Source organism: Bemisia tabaci, chromosome 1, assembly GCF_918797505.1.
Source record: "Bemisia tabaci chromosome 1, PGI_BMITA_v3".
NCBI classification, from domain to species: Eukaryota; Metazoa; Arthropoda; class Insecta; order Hemiptera; family Aleyrodidae; genus Bemisia; species Bemisia tabaci.
The window spans coordinates 89,660,939-89,682,192 of NC_092793.1; the positions used below are offsets into that span (position 1 = coordinate 89,660,939).

The window sequence follows — 21,254 nt, forward strand, 5'->3', positions numbered from 1 at the left end:
ATATTTTATTATTTAAGGATAATTTTGAACGCTTCCCAAGGAGCCATAGCATTTGACGATGCTTTAATTCGATTTGCTTTTTTTTAGTCAGGATATGTTTTTTCCAGTTAAGTCTGCTATCCATGATAAGGCCAAGATAACGGGCCTCAAACGCGTGAGGGATGGCAGTGTTTTCGAGAATCAACGGTGTGTGAACGTAAGGGCGGAGGGTAAACACCACGTTCACCGACTTTGAAGCATTAAGCACGGTTCGATCATTATTCGTCCATTCTTGGATGTTATCCAGGCCCGACTGTAAGTATGTAACAGTCTCGTTGTATGTGGGGGCTGACGATGCTACGGCAGTATCGTCAGCAAAGATACCCAATTTACAATTTTTTGTTTTTGGGATGTCTGCTGTGAAAAGACTGTAAAGGAGAGGGGAGAGTACAGATCCCTGGGGTACCCCTGCTCTAATTGATTTAAATACAGAGTATGCGTCTTCAAATCGGACTCTGAAAAAACGACTATCTAAGTAAGACATTAGCAGTTTGACATGATTTCCAGGTAGCATTTTGGATAGTTTGAATGCCAGTTTTTGGTGCCACACTCGGTCGAATGCCTGGGCAACATCCAAGAACACGACATTACAAAATTTCTTCTCTTCTAAAGATTTCTCAATAAAAGCAGAGATGCGATGGAGTTGCTCTATTGTACTGTGCTGTGGTCGGAATCCAAATTGCTCGTTAGGGAGAAGTTTTTTCTTCTTAACAATAGGAAAAAGTCTTTTAATATAGAGCTTTTCGAACAGTTTACTTATAAGGGGCAACAAAGAAATAGGAGCTGGGTGCTGAAGGAGGTTTACCCGATTTTAGTAGGACTATTACTTCAGCCTTTTTCCATTGTAGTGGTACATATTTTAAGGTTAAGACAGCGTTAAAAATAGTTGTTAATTTTCTAATTGCTGCTTCTGGAAGTTGTTTCAGCACAACACCCGATATGAGGTCAAAGCCAGGACACTTTTTGATTTTTGTTTTATATTTGATTTCATTCAAAATGTCCTCAAAGTTAATTTTCTTAATTTTTTCATCGGGGAGGAATTGAATATCATTTACCTCGTTCAAAATTTCTCTCTCTCGTTCTGGGTCAGTACAGGGGTTTGGTTGAAACACTGATTCCAAATGGGCAGCAATTGTGTTTGCTTTTTCTTGGCTGTTGTTAGCCCATTCCCCGTTTGATTGTAAAATAGGGAAGCTTGTGTGGAAAGGGCGTTTCAGAGATTTAGTTGCTTTCCACAGTGAGTAATCATTAATTTCTTTTGCACTTAAATCCCGAATAAATTTTTCGAACTGAGCGTTCCTGAATTCGTTGATGCGTTTTGTTACTGCTTTGTTCAATTGGTTGTAACGAACTTTGTCTGGGGGAAACAAGGAAGATTTTTTGCGTCGTGCAGCCCCCTTTTTCCTATCAATTAAACGAAGAATTTCTGCCGGAAGAGTACATTTTGGGTAAAAGTTCCCATTATTACGTGCAACTGGCGTGCTAATTTTTGCAGCCTCTTGTATAAGGGATGTTAGACGTTCAGCTTCAAAATCGAGGGATTTTTGATCGTTAATGGTGGTAGAATTATCGATCCGGTTTGTTAAGGTTGTACGAAATTTTTCCCAGTCCGTTTGGGCGGAAAAGAGACACGGGGGTCTTTTAGTTAATACAGGTGTAGCATAGATAGACAAAACGACAGGGACATGATCTTTAGGGCGTACGCCTTTTTTGCTATTCAGAACATCGCGGACGGTTTTGTTACTTAGTGAGAGATTATTAAAGACAAAAAAGTCGATAACATCGGGCTCTTTGGTTCCATCCGCTGGGTAAAATGTGGGTTTGCCCGGGGTGATGAAATCACCTCCGATTAAATTTACTGCTGTTTCCAAGTGTCTACCTTTAGGGTTCGTGAGTCTAGATCCCCACCTGACAGATTTACAATTCCAGTCACCGCCTATAATAAAGCGGGGACCCATCCCTTCGAGCAATTCGGTATAATGTGCAACGTCGCAACGCTGTCCGGACGGTGCGTAGATGGCACCAATTTCGAAAGGTCCTAGAGATGACTCAATCTGAATGACTACAGACTGGAATCTCTCTTCTTCTATAATTTTGATAACGGAGTGTTTTAATGACTCCCTGATTGCTATCGAGGCACCCCCCCGCGCTTTGTTAGCTGGGTGTCTTGCATTATAAAACCGAAATCCCTTCAGATAACCCCTTGATTCTCTGGCAAAGTGGGTCTCAGAAAAAAGGGCAACGTCCGTTCTTAATTGAGCCATGGTTTCACTAAATGCGAGTAATTTAGCCGGGGTTAGACCGTTGGCGTTCCATGCAACAAAATTTAAAATATTTTCTTTAGAATTAGAGTGATTCATGCTCGGAAGGAAGTAGAGCCGACAACACGGCCAAGTAAAGCTTGCTCGTATTTTTCTTGGCGTTTACTCATTTCTTCGAGCTGTTTTCTAAGAGAATCAATTGTGAGTAATAGTTGACTTATCAATTCCGTTTGATGGTTATCACCGGATGACGAGGGGCTCGTTGCTTCTGCAAATGTGACATTCGGTTTGATTTTATTATGATTAGATAATTTGGAATTTTTATTATTTTGAGTATTTACGTTTTTCTGATTAGGTTTTTCGGGAAGGGCAGGGAAATTTCCCCTAATACTGGATTTTTGTAGATTTTTACCTTTAAGAGCTTTGAGCCTATCTTTTTGCATCTCTTTGGCAAAGGGGCAGCCTCGATAGCTAGCCGGGTGACCTGTTACCCCACAATTTGCACACTTAGGGTTGATAATGCGCTTCGCCCAAGGGCATTCTGAGGATAGATGTTTAGCTGCACACTTTACACAACGTGCTTGCTTACCACAATATGCTTGGGAATGTCCGAAATTTTGACATTTTCGACACTGTATTATCTTAGTAGTACTAACTTTAATGGGTTCTACTTTTACAACCATAGAACAAATACCAACAATCTTATAGATTTTTTCTTTATCATCAGTATAGTCGAAGTCGACCTGATGGACCGGTATTTTTATCAGTTTAGTTTTACTTACATAAGCAGAGTCAGCAATAAAAAGAGGCTCATTATCTTTATCTACAATTGTTTCTGGGGGGTAGGTTTCGTCTGAGGTTGTCTCATTGACGGTGGAATTTGTTTCCATAGCCGAGACTGAGTTTTGCTCAGGCACTGACTTAGGATCAGCCGTCTGTGGAGCTGGAACCACAGGTGATACTGATTTTTTCAAAGCTTTAAGTTCCGCGTCCGACAGTGGGACGCGTTTCATGAGGCAAGTTGCTTTTTTAGGTTTATGTCTGATGGTAAAAACACATCTATGACACATACCCATCTTATGTGTATACGCGGTTTTCTTCGTGGCCTTCGTAAATTGCGGTCCTCGCTCCGCCCAGACTTCAAAATTCATCGTGAACTAGCTGTCTGTTCATGGATCGCACAACGATGTGATGTCTGGTTTTAGTTTCTACAGATCAAGGGAATCAGAAAAACGTAAAATTTCATTGCGGATAGCCCGGGGTCATAGAAAATGCTCCTTTGAAGTGATGATTTTTTTTTACATAGAAAAAAAAACGAATTAAATTACAATGCTGTATGGCGAGTATTGTACGATAATGCAACGTTGTAAAAATTGTTCTTTACATTGTTTGTTTTCTGTTAGTTTCTACAGATCAAGGGAATCAGAAAAACGTACAATTTCATTGCGGATAGCCCGGGGTCATAGAAAATGCTCCTTTGAAGTGATGATTTTTTTTTTTACATAGAAAAAAAAACGAATTAAATTACAATGCTGTATGGCGGGTATTGTACGATAAGGCAACGTTGTAAAAATTGTTCAACGAAATGGCAGGGTAATGTTACTCCTTCAATATGCGGGTTGTACAATTCTGATAATACGAGGTATTGCATGTAGCCCCTTCAATCTGCGGGTTATGCAATGGTTTATTTTACTCTTCAACTTGTAGGTTATGCAACATAATTGCTACTGATTGAATTACCGGTGATACTTGACAATATGATATTGGTTTGTGTAACGAAAGTTGATGATTTCGATTATTTACCACAACCTTATATGAGAATGTTGTTGGTTGATGATTTTGATACTTTACCATAGATTTAAATAGAAAATCAATAAATAATCGATGGTTTTTGCTCGATATCTCGAAAACGGTGCGTCTTTGACGAATTTTGACGGCACCAAATGCACCCGAAGGCTTATTTGCCATCCGCTACTCCTCAAATATGAATGCAATGCTACCACCGGGAAGCCTTCATAACAATTGGACGTATTTCTATCAAACGGACCTAAGCGTTATAGGGTGAGGAAGGTACAGGGGCTTGGATTGGCGGCGGAATCCGGCGTCCGACTTATTCCGTCCTGTACTCGCAATGCTTTTCCATAGCGTTTAGGTCCGTTTGACAGAACGCGCTATCCCGGATTCTAAATTCCTCAAAAGGAACTCAAATTAGCGCTTAGTTCCGTTTGATGGGAATACATCCAATTAGGAAGCCTAAAATCAATTAATCCATTATGGACAATTGGTTTTCGCTCGATATTTGGTACTGTACAAGTGAAATTTGTATTGGTTATGCGGTAGTGTTTGTAATAACATAACATGAATGGTCTCTCCTACAACGCACTCTGACGCTCTGCGACACCCAAACACCACATGGAATAGCGTGTTGAATTGGAGTGTTAATTATTTTTGCTCGATATCTCGAGAACGGTGCGTCCTAGACGATTTTTTGACGAGACCAATCCGTTGCATTTCGATTCTATATTCAATGAGACCAATGGGAAGCCTCCAAAACGGTAAGGAAGCATAAAATCAATCAATCAATAATAATCTTATGGGATCCACCGTATAGCTTTCAGGGACGTGTTGTAACCCGCCATGGACCGTTCGATCTAACATTTAAGGTAGGGTAAAAGATCGATATTCGGGTCCAAATTACTTCACACTCGATAATTTACCATCGTTTTAAATAAAGTACCTGTATATAGCGAGAGTATAGACAGATGTGAAACTCCGAAAATCCATCAGGCCTTCACCGATGCCTCCGCGAATGAAGTTAGGGCTCAAAAATGCAGCCAACCTACGAATTTCAATCATCCAGAGCGTTTTACTAATACAATTGTTACGAATCATCGTTTATAAAGCATATATTTGACTTAGTTTTTGCATAAATTTACTCATTTTTTGCGGAAGAACGCTCGTTTATGTACATTCTTAGCCATATTGGTTAGAATTGGAATCTACAGACTGGCAGTGAAATTTCGGGCGTTAGAAGTTGGTTAGAAGGGTGGCTGCACTTTTGGGCCCAAAACCCTCCATGAAGCGATCTGTCCATACTCTCGCTATAAAGGTACTCTAGTTTTAAATAGGATTACATCAGTATTCAATTATTTCGATTCATTACCATAGTTTTTAATAGGAATACATCGATGGTCAATTATTTCGATTCTTCACCGTAACATTAAATGGAAAATCTAGTCAGTTGATGATTGCGAATATTTACCGTAATGGACCACCAGACGAGTTTCTTAGCCAAAATTTTACGTAAACCATGATGCGCACACCGAAAATTACCAAAATATGATTCTTGCTGTGTAAATTTAAACTACCCGCTCATGAAAGCTCAATGCTCCGCGTGATTCACATCACACGCTAAACGTTATCACGACAGTTTTTGCGATATACAAATCTTGACACTTTGGATCATAGCTATAGCAAATTGTTTACAATGGGCCTGTTGCAAACTTTTGCTAGAGCAAAACTAAGAGTTGTTTTCTACAGATAATGCCTCAAAAATCACGATGAGCGCATCGGCAAAGTCTGAAATGCACTCATAACCTCACAATCTGCGTAAGAAATTTGCGATTTTTTGAGCTTCCCGCTTCGAAAACGATACTACGGTATAGGTGAACATTTTGTTAGAGGAGTCGTTCCATTGGCGGCAATACTCATCATGGCCGACGCCAGTCCGCCAAAACACGTGTGATGGAACGAGATAACACCTAAACAGGATTAAACCAGATAACAATCGGCGTGTTTACGTTCATATTTTCCTCGCCCGCCTTAATTGACCTTGAGTTCTCCTCGAATTACGCGAGGAACTGCGCAAGCGTCGGCCATGATGAATATTGCCGACGATGGAGCGACTCCTCTAACAAAATGTTCACCTGTGCAGTAGTATCGTTTTTGAAGCGGGAAGCTCAAAATAACGCAAATTTCTTTTACGCAGATTGTGAATTTATGAGTGCATTTCAGACTTTGCCGATGCGCTCATCGTGATTTTTGAGGCATTATCTGTGGGAAACAACTCTTCATTCTGCTCTAGCAAAAGTTTGCAACAGGCCCATTTGAACAACACATGATGGGAAATGAATACTTATTGCTCGATTGAGAAGCTTGCTGAAAGCGTTGTAGTGCTCGATTTGATTGTTGTAGAGGATTGAGTTTCGAGCAGTTCAAATTCCCCGTAACCAATGTGAAATGAAACCGTTAATATCTTCGTTAGGAGTTGGTTTCAGTAATTTAGTTGCGTGAATCGTGTTCTGTGAAGTTATGGTTAAGAAACACGTATCAGAATGCTTAAATTCGCACCTTGTCTAGTGGTCCATTTTAAATGGGAATGCATTTGGTCATGTTTTAAGTGGTCCATTTTAAATGGAAACAATACTCGATGATTTCGATTACTTACCACAACTTCATATGAGAATGTTGATGGTCGATGATTTCGATACTTTACGTCAGATATAAAGGTAAAATATCAATAATCGATGGTTTTTGCTCGATATCTGGAAAACGATGCGTCCTACACGATTTTTGACGGCAACACACCCGCTACTTTTCAAATATGAATGTAATGAGACCACCGGAAGCCTCAAAAAATTTTATCAAGCCTAAAAGACGATGAATTTCATTGTGGGAACCCCCCCAGTTGCGAAGAACGGTATTGAAAAGCTCCAGTAGGTACATTGCTTTACGGTCCCCGTCAAAATCAGAACTGAGAACTCAAGAGGGAACTGATGCATTTGATTGTGAGTCAAAATCAGAACTTCATGAAGAACTTGAGATAAAGGAAACCACAGAAGCGGATCACAACTCCAGTAAAGACAAAAAGGGTGATGCGAAGATCCATGTAGAGATGGATAAAAAACCATGTTTTGAAGCCCCAAAATCGTGAGAATGATTTTTTTCTTCTTTCTACAGGATTTTATGACTTATGATTCACTCCACTAGGCTTCCAAGAAGTTTAATTTTCATACGAGAAGCCACGAGATTGAATGGTGTGATGACTATGAGAAATCAAAAATGCTCATTTTGGACGCGAATCCAAGTGGTTGAAAAAAAATTTAAGACTAAAAACGAAGCTATTTTTGCGTCAACGGATCTGGACGAGTATTATGAAAAGATCATGGTCAAGATCAATAAAGAGTCATTCGAGGGTGCAATCATGAATATACATGATTGAATATACATCATGAATATATTCCTCGCGGTACAACGATTATAGAAGAAACTGACCAGGGAAACTTTACAACGTCTGTGGGCCGCTCTATCAGGTGAATACGTCCTGAATAATTGCGGGCAAGCGGTGACTGGATGTTCCATCATGATAATGCTCCGGCCACAGTTTTAGCGAAACACAGCATCCTTTATACCGCATCCTCCTGAAGTCCAGATTTAGCTCCCTGCGACTTTTGTCTGTTTCCTTAGCTTACGTTTCCGATGAAAAGGATCCGTTTCAACTCGATAGAGGAGATCAAGCTATTTTTGCGTCAACGGATCTGGACGAGTATTATGAAAAGATCAGGGTCAAGATCAATAAAGAGTCATTCGATTTTCACATGAACGGATCCGGGTGGGTGCTGAAGAAGATACAGGGTATGGAGCTACGTGTCAACCGCTATTACGCTTTATATCGAGGAGGAACGTCCGTTAAGGTGCCATTTTCAACGAAACATGCTGTCAATGTAAAGAACGGTGAATTAAACGATTGTTTCCTGTACGCAAGGCAATACTTGAAAAGGGTGTCACGATACCTAAAAGGCTCAAGGAATTTGAAATTGACCCATACAAAGAAACTTATATTTACTGATATCTTGAGTGGTCACTATGTGATTCTGATTGGGTAACAGATGAAAACGATAGAAAGAGCACGACAGGCTTCCTATTTCAATTATTTGAAAACTGTACCATTTGTTGGAATACCAAAAGCAAAACTCTATGACTGCCTCATCCACTGAATCAGAGTATATGGCGCTTTTTGAAGCTGTCAGGGAAGCTCTATGGTTGAAATCGTTTCTGAGTAGTATTAATATGACTGCAATAACTCTCATTTTAATTTATGAAGACAACACCGGTTGTATAAGTATTGCAAAGAATCCAAGTAGCCACAAAAGATCAAAACACATGCATGTTAAGTATAATTTTTCAAGAGAACAGGTAGAAAAAGGGCTAATAAATGTGAAATCTGTTCCAACAGGTGATCAGCTAGCCGATTTACTGACCAAACCGTTGTCCACCACAAAATTCAAGAATTTAAGACCAGGGCCGGATCTTCAAAATTAGCAAAATTAGAAATTAGCAAGTTAAAATTCAAGTGGACTCGTTAAAAATTCAAGTGGACTCGTCAAAATTCAATATCCTTCAGCACTCTCGAAGTTTTTTCTTTGATCTCCTCTATCGAGTTGAAACGGATCCTTTTCATCGGAAACGTAAGCTAAGGAAACAGACAAAAGTCGCAGGGAGCTAAATCTGGACTTCAGGAGGATGCGGTATAAAGGATGCTGTGTTTCGCTAAAACTGTGGCCGGAGCATTATCATGATGGAACATCCAGTCACCGCTTGCCCGCAATTATTCAGGACGTATTCACCTGATAGAGCGGCCCACAGACGTTGTAAAGTTTCCCTGGTCAGTTTCTTCTATAATCGTTGTACCGCGAGGAATATATTCATGATGTATATTCAATCATGTATATTCATGATTGCACCCTCGAATGACTCTTTATTGATCTTGACCATGATCTTTTCATAATACTCGTCCAGATCCGTTGACGCAAAAATAGCTTCGTTTTTAGTCTTAAATTTTTTTTCAACCACTTGGATTCGCGTCCAAAATGAGCATTTTTGATTTCTCATAGTCATCACACCATTCAATCTCGTGGCTTCTCGTATGAAAATTAAACTTCTTGGAAGCCTAGTGGAGTGAATCATAAGTCATAAAATCCTGTAGAAAGAAGAAAAAAATCATTCTCACGATTTTGGGGCTTCAAAACATGGTTTTTTATCCATCTCTACATGGATCTTCGCATCACCCTTTTTGTCTTTACTGGAGTTGTGATCCGCTTCTGTGGTTTCCTTTATCTCAAGTTCTTCATGAAGTTCTGATTTTGACTCACAATCAAATGCATCAGTTCCCTCTTGAGTTCTCAGTTCTGATTTTGACGGGGACCGTAAAGCAATGTACCTACTGGAGCTTTTCAATACCGTTCTTCGCAACTGGGGGGGTTCCCACAATGAAATTCATCGTCTTTTAGGCTTGATAAAATTTTTTGAGGCTTCCGGTGGTCTCATTACATTCATATTTGAAAAGTAGCGGGTGTGTTGCCGTCAAAAATCGTGTAGGACGCATCGTTTTCCAGATATCGAGCAAAAACCATCGATTATTGATATTTTACCTTTATATCTGACGTAAAGTATCGAAATCATCGACCATCAACATTCTCATATGAAGTTGTGGTAAGTAATCGAAATCATCGAGTATTGTTTCCATTTAAAATGGACCACTTAAAACATGACCAAATGCATTCCCATTTAAAATGGACCACTAGACAAGGTGCGAATTTAAGCATTCTGATACGTGTTTCTTAACCATAACTTCACAGAACACGATTCACGCAACTAAATTACTGAAACCAACTCCTAACGAAGATATTAACGGTTTCATTTCACATTGGTTACGGGGAATTTGAACTGCTCGAAACTCAATCCTCTACAACAATCAAATCGAGCACTACAACGCTTTCAGCAAGCTTCTCAATCGAGCAATAAGTATTCATTTCCCATCATGTGTTGTTCAAATGGGCCTGTTGCAAACTTTTGCTAGAGCAGAATGAAGAGTTGTTTCCCACAGATAATGCCTCAAAAATCACGATGAGCGCATCGGCAAAGTCTGAAATGCACTCATAAATTCACAATCTGCGTAAAAGAAATTTGCGTTATTTTGAGCTTCCCGCTTCAAAAACGATACTACTGCACAGGTGAACATTTTGTTAGAGGAGTCGCTCCATCGTCGGCAATATTCATCATGGCCGACGCTTGCGCAGTTCCTCGCGTAATTCGAGGAGAACTCAAGGTCAATTAAGGCGGGCGAGGAAAATATGAACGTAAACACGCCGATTGTTATCTGGTTTAATCCTGTTTAGGTGTTATCTCGTTCCATCACACGTGTTTTGGCGGACTGGCGTCGGCCATGATGAGTATTGCCGCCAATGGAACGACTCCTCTAACAAAATGTTCACCTATACCGTAGTATCGTTTTCGAAGCGGGAAGCTCAAAAAATCGCAAATTTCTTACGCAGATTGTGAGGTTATGAGTGCATTTCAGACTTTGCCGATGCGCTCATCGTGATTTTTGAGGCATTATCTGTAGAAAACAACTCTTAGTTTTGCTCTAGCAAAAGTTTGCAACAGGCCCATTGTAAACAATTTGCTATAGCTATGATCCAAAGTGTCAAGATTTGTATATCGCAAAAACTGTCGTGATAACGTTTAGCGTGTGATGTGAATCACGCGGAGCATTGAGCTTTCATGAGCGGGTAGTTTAAATTTACACAGCAAGAATCATATTTTGGTAATTTTCGGTGTGCGCATCATGGTTTACGTAAAATTTTGGCTAAGAAACTCGTCTGGTGGTCCATTACGGTAAATATTCGCAATCATCAACTGACTAGATTTTCCATTTAATGTTACGGTGAAGAATCGAAATAATTGACCATCGATGTATTCCTATTAAAAACTATGGTAATGAATCGAAATAATTGAATACTGATGTAATCCTATTTAAAACTAGAGTACCTTTATAGCGAGAGTATGGACAGATCGCTTCATGGAGGGTTTTGGGCCCAAAAGTGCAGCCACCCTTCTAACCAACTTCAAACGCCCGAAATTTCACTGCCAGTCTGTAGATTCCAATTCTAACCAATATGGCTAAGAATGTACATAAACGAGCACCTTCTTTGGGCTATAGGGGCCTCAGAGAAAGAGTCATGCTGTTTAAAGTAAAAAACTCTTAGAGGCCGGGAAAATATAGCTTCGAGGGCCGCTCCAGGGTCCTTGAAGCTCATATTTTTCGATCGCTGAGGGGCCCTTGCTGGCATCTTTTTAGGGGCCCCTGAGGTTACCTTTTTCCGGCCGTAGGGGCCTCAGAGAAGGTGTTATGAGTTAAACCCTCAAGGACTGGAAAAGACGAGGGTTTTTCAAGGATTCATTTCATTTATTGAAGAATAAATTCAAGGATTTTTTTCAAGGATTTTTCACTTTTTCATGGATTCATTTCATTTATTGAAGAATAAATTCAGGAATTGTCGGATCAGGAGCCCCTTCGGGGCCCTTGAGCCGACAATTCTTAGGCAGCGATCGCTGCCTAGCTGCCTTAGCCAGTCCGTCCCTGGATATTTTATGCACAGAGTTTATTTGACACTAAAGTTCTCAGGGTTTCGATGTTCCTCCCCCTTCCCTCCCCATTAGGTGGATATTAGGAAGGCTTTTCATTAGTCTCTTGAATTTTTCTCGGGATTTTGCCAGAGACCCCCCCCCCCCTTCTAATAGAATATTTCTTAGATTTGATGAGTGTTTTTTGGTGCTTGTTTTTGCTTACAATTTCTTAACCCGCCCCATCAGATTTTTTTTCTTAAAAAGTGTTTTTTCGTTCGTTCATGAATTTTTACTTTGTTTTCTATCGGGCTAAGTCTATATAGTTTCATTTAACTTTATCCTACCCCTTTTTGTTTTGTGCGAGTAATAAAAAAACGCGGACAATTTTTCAAGTTTTTAACTCATCTCACCTATATTGAGTGTTATTTGATGAGTGTCGTACCCCTACGGGCGCCTGCGTATATTCTCCTTCTGAGGCTGGGGAATCTTGGCTGGGGGATTCCTGACGATTAGGATTCACTAACTACTAACTGACGTACAAACTTACCGAAAATGATCACTAGGCAGGCCAAAAAAAGTCGAAGCTAAGGCACACTTGGCCTCAAATTGGGCATCGTCAGCCGACTGATTCCCCTCAACCTCCTCCACGTGATAAAAAAAAAAAAAAACCTCAACATCATCTTCCAACAGAAGTTACTGTCACTGCTTCCGAGTGAGAAAAATGAAGAAAAAAAGAAAGGAAAAGGGGGGAAAAATAAAAAAAAGCTTGTTTCATTTAGCGATCTCTTAGGCATTCCGACTCTTCTCCATATACTTTCGCATGGATTATCATTTGTTTTTCCTCTCTTTCCTTTTCTCTCTCTTTGTATTATTTGTGACATTGGCATCATCATGTTTAGTAAAAATGGACTTCTTAAAGGTTTTTCAAGACTTGCAGGAAGGGTCGATGAGAAAAAGAGGCGACATGGCCGAAGGAGAGGCCGCGTAAGAAGACGGCGTGCGGGCGCGGTCCGGTAATAATGGGCGCAGCCTCGTGAGCGTCGGAGTTGGAGCGGTTGAGGAGCCAAGGTATGGGTGGCGGGGCAGCGGAGAGGGGTCGGAGAGGACTGGAAGGGAAGGGCACGAGCGGCGCCGCACACTGGTATGGCTTCCGGCGGGAGCGCGCGAAACCTCCGTTTACGCACATAAAACAGCGAATATCTCGAAAACCGCACATGGGATCTCTTTGGGCCCATTAGAGCTTTTGATCAGAATGACGAGCTGAGCAACATATCCAAGCGGCATCGCGTTTGACTGGGGGGGATTTCCCATAAGGAAGGTGCGGGGTTCTTTATGCAAAAACTAAGTCAAATATATGCTTTATAAACGATGATTCGTAACAATTGTATTAGTAAAACGCTCTGGATGATTGAAATTCGTAGGTTGGCTGCATTTTTGAGCCCTAACTTCATTCGCGGAGGCATCGGTGAAGGCCTGATGGATTTTCGGAGTTTCACATCTGTCTATACTCTCGCTATATACAGGTACTTTATTTAAAACGATGGTAAATTATCGAGTGTGAAGTAATTTGGACCCGAATATCGATCTTTTACCCTACCTTAAATGTTAGATCGAACGGTCCATGGCGGGTTACAACACGTCCCTGAAAGCTATACGGTGGATCCCATAAGATTATTATTGATTGATTGATTTTATGCTTCCTTACCGTTTTGGAGGCTTCCCATTGGTCTCATTGAATATAGAATCGAAATGCAACGGATTGGTCTCGTCAAAAAATCGTCTAGGACGCACCGTTCTCGAGATATCGAGCAAAAATAATTAACACTCCAATTCAACACGCTATTCCATGTGGTGTTTGGGTGTCGCAGAGCGTCAGAGTGCGTTGTAGGAGAGACCATTCATGTTATGTTATTACAAACACTACCGCATAACCAATACAAATTTCACTTGTACAGTACCAAATATCGAGCGAAAACCAATTGTCCATAATGGATTAATTGATTTTAGGCTTCCTAATTGGATGTATTCCCATCAAACGGAACTAAGCGCTAATTTGAGTTCCTTTTGAGGAATTTAGAATCCGGGATAGCGCGTTCTGTCAAACGGACCTAAACGCTATGGAAAAGCATTGCGAGTACAGGACGGAATAAGTCGGACGCCGGATTCCGCCGCCAATCCAAGCCCCTGTACCTTCCTCACCCTATAACGCTTAGGTCCGTTTGATAGAAATACGTCCAATTGTTATGAAGGCTTCCCGGTGGTAGCATTGCATTCATATTTGAGGAGTAGCGGATGGCAAATAAGCCTTCGGGTGCATTTGGTGCCGTCAAAATTCGTCAAAGACGCACCGTTTTCGAGATATCGAGCAAAAACCATCGATTATTTATTGATTTTCTATTTAAATCTATGGTAAAGTATCAAAATCATCAACCAACAACATTCTCATATAAGGTTGTGGTAAATAATCGAAATCATCAACTTTCGTTACACAAACCAATATCATATTGTCAAGTATCACCGGTAATTCAATCAGTAGCAATTATGTTGCATAACCTACAAGTTGAAGAGTAAAATAAACCATTGCATAACCCGCAGATTGAAGGGGCTACATGCAATACCTCGTATTATTAGAATTGTATAACCCGCATATTGAAGGAGTAACATTACCCTGCCATTTCGTTGAACAATTTTTACAACGTTGCCTTATCGTACAATACCCGCCATACAGCATTGTAATTTAATTCGTTTTTTCTTCTATGTAAAAAAAAAATCATCACTTCAAAGGAGCATTTTCTATGACCCCGGGCTATCCGCAGTGAAATTTTACGTTTTTCTGATTCTTTTGATCTGTAGAAACTAAAACCAGACATCACATCGTTGTGCGATCCATGAACAGACAGCTAGTTCACGATGAATTTTGAAGTCTGGACGGAGCGAGGACCGCAATTTACGAAGGCCACGAAGAAAACCGCGTATACACATAAGATGGGTATGTGTCATAGATGTGTTTTTACCATCAGACATACAAACTGTCATTAGTAAAGTCAAGAATCCCATGTATTCAAGCAAGCATAAAAACTCGTATATGCACATAAGATACGCATGCGACTTAGGTAAAAGTTGGATTTTCTCGAAAACTAAAACTCGTATCAAAATTCGGTCTGTACAGTTTTCCGATCTTCGATAGTGTAAAATAATCGTATCGGGCTGGGGTGGATTGGAGGAGGGTAATTTTCCGAAAATATTTTCCAGCGTAGGACTTAGAAAATTTTTTAATATCCCGAATCAGACCCTCCTCTCCAGTCACCGATACCAGCCCCATCCTGGAGGCTTTGGTCTATTGATCCCGAAAATTTTACAAGTTTTCGATTCATCAAACTGAAATTGCAATATACAATCCCAGTTGATTATTCCAAAACACAAGGTTAGGGCACACCACTAAAAATTGAAATTCCCGGATCAGACGCTACTCTGCAGTCACTGATACCAGTCCCATCCTGGAGGATATGGTCTATGCGACTTAGGTAAAAGTTGGATTTTCTCGAAAACTAAAAGTCGTATCAAAATTCGGTCTGTACAGTTCGGATCTTCGATAGTGTAAAAGAATCGCATCGGTCCGTTACGGATCGGAGGAGGGTACTTTTCCGAAAATTTTTAATTTCCCGAATCAGACCCTACTCTCCAGTCTCCGATACCAGGCCCATACTGGAGGATATGGTCTATTAATCCCGAAAAATTTTACAAGTCCGAAAATCCGAATATTTTGCACAATCTGAAAACAATGTAAGGAATAAAACCGCAAATACACATAAGATAGGTATGTGTCATAGATGTGTTTTTACCATCAGACATACAACCTGTCATTAGTAAAGTCTAGAATCCCATGTATTCAAGCAAGCATAAAAACTCGTGTATGCACATAAGATACGCATGCGACTTAGGTAAAAGTTGGATTTTCTCGAAAACTAAAACTCGTATCAAAATTCGGTCTGTACAGTTTTCCGATCTTCGATAGTGTAAAATAATCGCATCGGTCCGAGGTGGGTCGGAGGAGGGTAATTTTCCGAAAATATTTTCCAGCGTAGGACTTAGAAAATTTTTTAATATCCCGAATCAGACCCTCCTCTCCAGTCTCCGATACCAGTCCCATAATGTAAGATATGGTCTATCGATGCGAAAATTTTACAAGTCCGAAATCTCGAAAACAAAAAGTTGTATCAAAATTCGGTCCGTACAGTTTTCCGATCTTCGATAATGGAAAAGAATCGCATCGGTCCGCGGCGGATCGGAGGACGGTGATTTTCCGAAAATTTTTCAATTTCCCGAATCAGACCCTACTCTCCAGTCTCCGACACCAGGCCGTTACTGTAAGATACGGTCTTTCGAAACCGAAAATTTTTACAAGTCCGACAATCCGAATTTTTTTGCACAATCTGACAACATTGTATCGAAAAATTTACTAATTTCTTGCACCATCGGGCAACACTGTAAAATTCGATGTTGCAAAATTTCACCCATATACAAATCATTTATGTATGTGCACCGCCCGGCAACGTTGTAACCGCCATCTTGAAAAATACACCATTGCATATCCTGCGTATTGAAGGGGCTACACTACACCATTGCATAACCCGCATATTGAAGGGGCAACATGCAATACTTTTACTACAGCGTCGCCATATTGGACAATAATCACCATACAACACTGTAATTTAATTCGTATTTTTCTGCACAATTTGGCTAAAAACTTTTGGGCTTAAATTCCCATTTTTATACTACTATGACTAATATCTGCAATATGTCATTGTGATAATGGAGTGATTTAAGCCAAAGAATGGAGAATTTGCGTGCAAATTTTTTATTACTTCATCTGTAAATGCTAAAAGAGTTGATTTCACAGAGTTTTTCTTAGTTTTTTTCTGATATGAGAAATAGTATAAAAATAGATTTTAAAGTGAAAATATGTACCGCCTGGTGACGTCATCTCGCGGCATTTCTCCTTTAAATACACATATTCTCGTAGATCATTTTGTCGTATCTTCTCCAATAATGGTTCAATTCATGAACCAAGGGTATCCTCTTGATCAGTTCACACAGTAGTTTCCACTTAAACACGAAATTCATAAAATATCAGACACTTGCAAATTCTCTATTGCATGATGTGCATTTATTTAGGGCATTTATAGAATATCACACAATAATGGTCTGTGATGAATTATATAAAACGTACATCAAATTGTATTCAAGATGCAAAAATAGCCGGAATGGGCCTGTTAAGTCATTTTTTTATTGTTTCCTATGATTGTATCAGATTAGCTAAACTTTTTGTTTTTTCCCCCAACTTTCTTCGATAACGGCAACTGGGAGTAAAGTTCTCTTAAAAGTGTAAAAAATTAGAATATTCGAAAACAGGGTTTGAACTGTGAGCTTGTTGCTTTGAATTTATGTCATGATCGATATGGTGGCAGAATCCCCAGTGGAAGAATACACGGCAGCACCTTTATTCTGTTTGTTGTAGATAAGCAGGAGGTTTAGGCTAGGCCGTGAGATTTTAACGAGTGTTTTCCTTCAGAAATTTTTTCAGTTGTATCAGTGTGTTATTAGTGCACATTGCAATTTAAACTCACGTCATCACAACAATCATCAAGACACAAAATGTCTTGACCAATTTTAATTAAAAGTAATGAACATTGGGGTGTGAAGCAGAATGGGTTTGTTGGGCGCAAGGGATACAGCCAAGTGGTGAGACTTTTTAGAAGTAAAATTGCACAAAAACTCCGTGGGCACCTGAAGAAAAGTCTGAAATTTTCTCCTTAGCGTTCAATCTGTGTAGTTTGTAACACACTTTTTCAAACTTATCGAGTCTGCGACTAGTTTTTCTTAGAACTGGGCAGTCAGGTAAGCCAGAAGAAAGACTTAAACCGAAAAAAACAAATAATCTCGTGAAGCGCTGAAAGCTTTTATCTCACAAAGTAAACAGGGGTTTTTATCCAGCATTGCGCAAAAGGCTGGAATTTTTGAAAGGTGATTTTAACAAATTTTTTTGCAAGTTTTTGGTACCTCTTACAATTAAAACTTAAAAACAAATTTATTTTCAACTTGTTTGAGGGTCTTCAACTATCGACGAAATTTACCTTCTAAGAAATTTATCACTTCTCACAAGCCTTCATAATTGTACCTATCAAAACCTACCCTGCCAACAGTGTTTCATTTGGAAAATGTGGAATTCAAGAATTTGTCATCAATTTATATGTACGACATTTTCAAGAAACAGAATCCAAATTTCATATCGTCTTTCTCCTTTTGTGCATTTGCTAATAAGTTGAGTAATATTTTCCTACTTTTTTATGTTTCTTACTTCAGTATTAAAATTCATGAAGCAAGTAATTTTCAAGAAGTTAGCGCTGTAATGTCGGTAGAGAGGGAAATATCTATTGAAAACATTGCTTGGACAGATGATGGACAACTTTTGACTGCAGCTGGTGCCTCAGGCTCAGTGTATGTTTTCTTGTCAAGACTTCCTCAATTGGCTGGTGTCAGCTCTGAATTCATCGCTACTCTTTCCAGTCTAAAATCGATTTCTCTATATCTTTGCAAATATGAGAACATGAAGGTATAGTTAGTTTTCTAGCTGAAATCATTTTAGTGAAGTTTAGTTTAGGACTAAATTCATAAATAACTCATTAATTCCACAAAATCATCGAAGTCAAGTCTAATTGAAATGTAATTTCTCAAAAATCTCATTAAAATAATGACTGTAAAAATTGAAAAGTAAACAGTGAAAATTGAGGGAAAAATAAAAATTTTGCAATACAGTAAAATTTATAGTAATTATTAGACATGAAGCGTGTAATATCGATTAACAACAAAGTATAAGTAATACACAGAAAATTACTGTATATTTTATGGTTAAAAATAATTTTTTTTAACAATAATGATACCATGTATACATATGTTAATAAAATTACTACTCCTCTCACTTCGAAGAAAATAGACTTGCAATCCTCTAAAACTAACTATGAAAGTAAAACCAAATAAAATTACAAAATTAAAAAAAATTCTTGCACAACTGAATTTACAGCACTAGCGGTTATAATGACAGTTCTGGTATATCCATATACATTATACAACTACCGCTACATTCATTCATAATTCTTGTTTTCGTCCCGAATTGTCAGAGTGAACCTTACATGCTACTCTCAACATTACTATTGGTCTTTTTTTTTTCCTTTCAGGTGAAAACTATCAAGAAAGCATCATTTAACATCGAAATCGAACCAAACTTCGTAACGTGTAGTAACTCACACATTGTTTTAGGCATGAATAATAGGTGTTGGATTTATGAAGTAGGTAAATTAAATGATTATGAAGAAAACATGAAGCCTGTCTTGAAAAGGCATAAAGAGTACCTAGGATCTATTCATAGTATTTCAGTAAGCAATCATTATATCTCTGTTCTGTTTGAGGGGAAACTTCATATTCATAAAGTGAGTATCTCGATATTCCTTACTTTGCATATGCAATTTGTTGTTCGCCTGTGATTGATGTATTCTTAGTACTGAGTCAAATATGCACTATTGATGACTGTCTATGAACAGACGGATTCTAATCAGGAAAAAGATAGAGTAATATATTTTTACATTTCAGAGTAATACATTTGTCATCGTTGAAGAATTATCCAAGATAATTTTTCTTTACTTTGATTATAATCCAATATTTGAATAACAATATATTATAAAGACTGTTACTTTCATATACATACTCAATTCGCCAAGTCAACAAACTCAGGAGCTTTGCAACTTTCAATTGCTATCAAAATCTATTGTTCTCAAAATCATCAGGCAAATGACTTCTTCGGATCTCCTCCTTAACTATCATCTACCAGACCTCCCACTGATAGGTGATGCTGGCAGTCGCGCACTCTGCAAGTGATCTTCGATTAAATCACAAAACAGTCAAACAGTGTGGTGGACCACATGGTCACGCTGCTCTCCCCCCCCCCCCCCCCAGTAAACTCGAAAGGACACACAGGGTATTGGAGTGTCATGGTCTCAATGACAAGTTTCTTAGTGTCCTTTATACCAGCGACCACGCGGAATCAAACTGAGGTCTTGGCCTAGAATGGGCCTAATTTTTTTTTTTTTTTTTTTTTTTTTGGAAATCAAAGCGCAATAGTGTGGAAAAGTTAAATATTGGTATCTCTTTGAAGCCTACCAATTATTATTTTTTTTATAAAAGGACGACGGACCGGTCTTATGGGAAAAGTGGGCCCGGTTAAATCGGCTGGCGTTTTAATATGTTGTAGGTCTTAACCTACTGATCAAAAGTGTCAATGGGCATTTCTCCCTATCTCGAAGTTTTACCCCCCATTTTGGGGGTCAAAGTTGCCAATTCGGCGTATAATTGGCAGTTTTGACACCCGGGTTTATTGGTCGCCTATGAGATTCTTTGATGGTTTCTTGAGTCTTTTGTATCCTCTGAATAGGCTAGAGACCATCCGAACTCAAAAACTGACAATTTCGCCTTATGGGTAAGGGGGGGGGGGGGTGTTCACGCCACCGATTTCAGAGTCGGCGAGCCGCATTAAACCGATTCTTTCGCCATGTTTTGGAGAATTTTTTATGCAAATGATTGCGACTGTACCTTGAAAGGTCGACTAAGATGCAGCTCAGAATATACCCCCGGGCGGGAGGGGGGGAGGGGTGCGACCGAACTCGAGCAGCGTAACTGGCTCGCGCGTGTCGGATCAAACCGATCCTTCTATTATGTTTTGGAGAACTTTTTTGCAAATGACTCAGGCTGCTTCTTGAAAGGTCTAAGATGCAGCTCAAAATATACCTCCCCCCCCCCGGGGGGGGGGGGGAGGCGAAAACTGGGCCGAAAAGCCGACCGAACTCGGACAGCGAAAGTTGCCCGAGTTTGATTGTTGATCGGTTGATGAGTTGATAGGTTGACCGATGATTTTGTCCTGTTTTGGAGTTTTTTTTTTTTTTTTTTATCCCAATGAAACAGACTGCATTTCGGAAGGTCGACTGAGATGGAGCACGGAATATGCTGTATGAGAAAGGAGGCTTCTCAATCCGCACCCTCCCTCGCAATAGGATCTCTCAGCATAGGTCAGTGTGGCACTGACACTAGTAGAGTGACACTTTTGAATGTGGCTAGGACGATTAAAACTTCATACCGTTTAACGCATCATTCAATTTTCAGCATATCCTGATGCATTTCAGAATTTCGACGAGGGGAGGGGTTATTTGCTTTTGAAAAGAAAAAAAATTAAAAAGAAGAAGTACATGACCTTGTTTTTTTCTTAGATTTTCTGATTACGTAAAAAAATCTCAGCGAGCTCGCCTCACTTTCTGCACTGAGAGCTTCCAGGATTTGATCCATTACTTATGGAGCTCCAGTAGAAAGAATGAAAAACCCAGAACTCGTCAAATACCTTCAGAACTGATTGCATTGCATATATTGCCTTTTTGCGAATGCTTTGCTTTCTTCCTTGCCTTTCTTGACATTCTACAAAACTGTTTAATGCTCGATAATAAT

At 39.5% G+C, this 21,254-nt stretch overlaps 1 protein-coding gene across 2 annotated transcripts in view; it reads left to right on the top strand.

Moving 5' to 3' along the window:
- The window catches only part of Oseg6 (intraflagellar transport protein Oseg6), a 142,887-nt gene that overhangs the window by 33,532 nt on the left and 88,101 nt on the right, over window positions 1–21,254 (top strand). For both annotated transcript variants that reach the window (XM_072306455.1, XM_072306456.1), the window contains 2 exons: window positions 18,072–18,321; window positions 18,944–19,195. In XM_072306455.1, coding sequence (XP_072162556.1) covers window positions 18,072–18,321; window positions 18,944–19,195 — 502 coding nt within the window. The remainder of the gene's footprint in view (window positions 1–18,071; window positions 18,322–18,943; window positions 19,196–21,254) is intronic.